We start from the raw sequence: 3,097 nt of genomic DNA, 5'->3' as shown, positions 1-3,097 counted from the left end.
AACAAATCTTAAAGAAGTACAAAAATCATAAATCTAGGTAATAAATTACATATTAAAAGATAGAATTTGTGATATCAGTAACTTAAGGTGGGTGCAGGGATGGAGCTTATAAGTAGAATAATTTTGTATGCAATTATCAGTTTAAAATGGGTTTTTATATCTTTAAGATGTTTTAAGTAACCTTTATGTAAACCACAAAGAAAATATTATAGAAGACACAAAAGTTAATGAGAATGGTACCAAAGCATGTCCTGGGTATGACACCCAATTAAAGATAAAAAAAAAAATCTAAACTTGATACACAGGTAGAGTATTATTATTATTAGTTGTTATTATTATTATTATTATTTTGAGAGACAGAGCTGGGGAAGGGCAGGAGGAGAGGGAGAGAGAATCTCAAGCAGGCTCCATTCTCAGCTCATAGCCTGACATATGGCTCAATCTCCTTACTCTAGGGCTCTTACAGCAATGGAGAAGCTCTCAGATTATGGAGGCCCTCACCGTGGATGTGGTGGACCTTCAATGGAGCTGAAGGACAGTCCTTGGAGAATCAAAGAGCATGATGTGTTAGACAGCAGATGTCCCTCTGGGAGAGGGAAAGACATAAAACTTGGCTTTGTAAATGAATTTCCATTCAAGGAGAGCTACCTGAACAACATTTTAAGACCCATCTTCCTCCTTCACATTTGGACCTCACTTGTGTCATCTGCTTCACTTCCACCTACCTGGGTGTAAGGCTACTGTCTCCTTTCTCTTCACACCCCACAGCTCCTTCTCTTGTTCCAAAACAATGACCAGGTCTGTTTTTGACACAACAAGACCTGTTTATCAGAAAGAAGGAATATAATTATCGCTGGAGATTCTATCTTTCAACCCAGTATTGTACTCAGCAAACAAGAAGGGACAAAGGAGAATTCTAAAAAAAATGATTTCCCAAACAGAGCTGCACAAGAAAAAGCCCCTTTAGAACATGCAGGAGGAGTTTCAAATATTCACATCATGACCTGCATTCCAAGTACTACCAATACAATAAGGAATAAAAATTGGAGTTTAAAATTTGGGCAATACCATCTTATGCCACTCAATGTTTAGAATTGACATTAATCTTCAGAAATGGTGAAAAAAAGGGGAGACTAAAGCTGAAAAGGAAACATCATGAAGATATTTCTCTACATCTACAAATCCTTACCTCCTTCCCTTACTGCAGGAATCTCAATTTCAGTCATGCAAAGAGGAAGCTTCCAAGAGAGAGTTGTCAAAGGAAGGAACAAAACTCTGAGGGTGGTGTGGGAAATCTAGAAGGTGTTACCCTTACCCAAGAAAAGGAGGTGTCCATAGGTGTCTAACATCACACCCATGTACAGTTCCCTCTGACTGTGATTCAGGCATCCCCACTCCTCCTGAGAGAATTCTATTGCCACATCCCTGAAGGTCAGCAGTCCCTGCAATAAATACCACAGTTACAAAGAAGTGGCCATTGGCATAGTTCATAATGGTACCTAAGATGAAAGAGGGAATTATTGTCACCAGATAGACTACAAGAACTGACTTTCACCACTTACCTGCATGTACCCACTGACCATATTCCTCATTTTACTTAACCTCTTTTTTCTATTTTAACTTTTATTTCTGGCAAAACACCCTGTGGACACAGTCTCCTGTCATGGAAACAGAAAACATTCAACAAAATATAATGACTGTCCTAAGAAAGAGCTTGGGCAGGCCACTTTGAGCTTAACCCAACTCATATTTATGTATATGGATGATGGAGTTAACACATGGAGTGAGGACAGCTATCTTAACCTCTTGTAATACCAAAATCCCCACCCAAGGAAGAACACAAACCTCACCTACATAACACAAAGTATGCATAGAAGTGTTCTCTTAAGTCACATGTGTGACATTATGTCCAGTTCTACATAAAATGACCAGGTTCCACTTCCTCATTATCCACCCAAATCTAAAATAAGAGGAAATCATCACACACACACACACACACCCTTGATCTGAGAGTCTCCTTTGGAAGTTATTCCCTCTGATCTTCTTATCGGCTGCAAATCAATTTTCCTTTGTGTGACAACCCCAGCTCCTGCACTTTCTATCTATGACTCTATTATCTTGGAGGATTTTAAGACACACAAATACATCAATTATGTGATTATTGTTTTCATTTTCTCAACATATAAAGCAGTAAATAAAAGGGTATTTCTGTGACCAGAGTGTGGAGTAAAATAAAAATTTATTAGGGCTTTTTTTCTTTTTGTTATTCTATCATGTTTTGCTGTTTTCTCCTTTTTCTCTCCACCTGGTGATGACACTCAGTGGCAGAACATCAAGGGGACAGATGATTCCTTCTCCTCAAGGAAACTCCCACATGTTATCAACTCTAAAGACAGCTGCCTTAGCCTTTCCTAACTCCTACTAAAATTCTCAACTGACCAATCTTCCCTCATAGGTAGGAACATCTCTATGCCCTTATTCATCAGGAAGAAGCTACGGAAGAGGAGACCTTCCACTTTAACAACCTTAAAGATGTAAGGGTCAAAGGTGTTAAAGGAGGAAAATGATGAATGATACAAGGTCAAGAGACACGTAGCTTAAATAAAACTTCCTTGCACCTTGCAGCCCAATGATAGACACCTGAGACAGGCAGAACATGCCCTTCCTGAAGGAAATCATAGCTGCTATTGTGCCTTCATGTTTTTTTTTTTTAATTCAATTCTTGAGACAGGCAGAGTATGACATCCTTTATCAATGGGCTGAAAGTTATAAGGAAATTTAATTGAAGCTACATTTCTTTTGCCTTAGTTATCATCAGAAGCTACAAGCAAAGAGAAACTCAGAAGAAAGAAGTTTCCAGTTGAAATGTGATGGTTTCTGCACATCGCTCAGCAAATCTAAGATCTTTAGGAAAGATGGGGGGAAAAGATGAACGTTATAGGGGAGAAATCTGGAATAGAGAACCAGGACAGTTAAAGAAGTGAACAACAACTGTAAGGAAACAAACTGCTATCAGTGCCTAAGAAACACCAAAGGATACATGATCACTGGTGTGTTCTGTTAAATCAGATTATCAGTCTAATTATGAGAGAATACA

The 3,097-nt window shown here is 38.5% G+C and overlaps 1 protein-coding gene across 1 annotated transcript; it reads right to left on the bottom strand.

The window, feature by feature from the left end:
• Positions 1-711: 711 nt before the first annotated feature.
• LOC109260579 (KRAB domain-containing protein 5-like) lies at positions 712-1,583 on the bottom strand. The gene is made up of 3 exons (XM_019438903.2): positions 1,563-1,583; positions 1,316-1,442; positions 712-821 (listed from the first exon to the last, which is right to left on the bottom strand). Exons 1-3 carry the CDS (start codon positions 1,581-1,583, stop codon positions 712-714), a joined length of 258 nt encoding a protein of 85 aa, XP_019294448.1.
• Positions 1,584-3,097: the final 1,514 nt, after the last annotated feature.

Source organism: Panthera pardus, unplaced genomic scaffold, assembly GCF_024362965.1.
Source record: "Panthera pardus isolate Hobbes unplaced genomic scaffold, ASM2436296v1 HiC_scaffold_18, whole genome shotgun sequence".
In the NCBI taxonomy this organism is placed as follows: Eukaryota; Metazoa; Chordata; class Mammalia; order Carnivora; family Felidae; genus Panthera; species Panthera pardus.
This window is presented reverse-complemented; position numbering and strand designations above follow the sequence as displayed.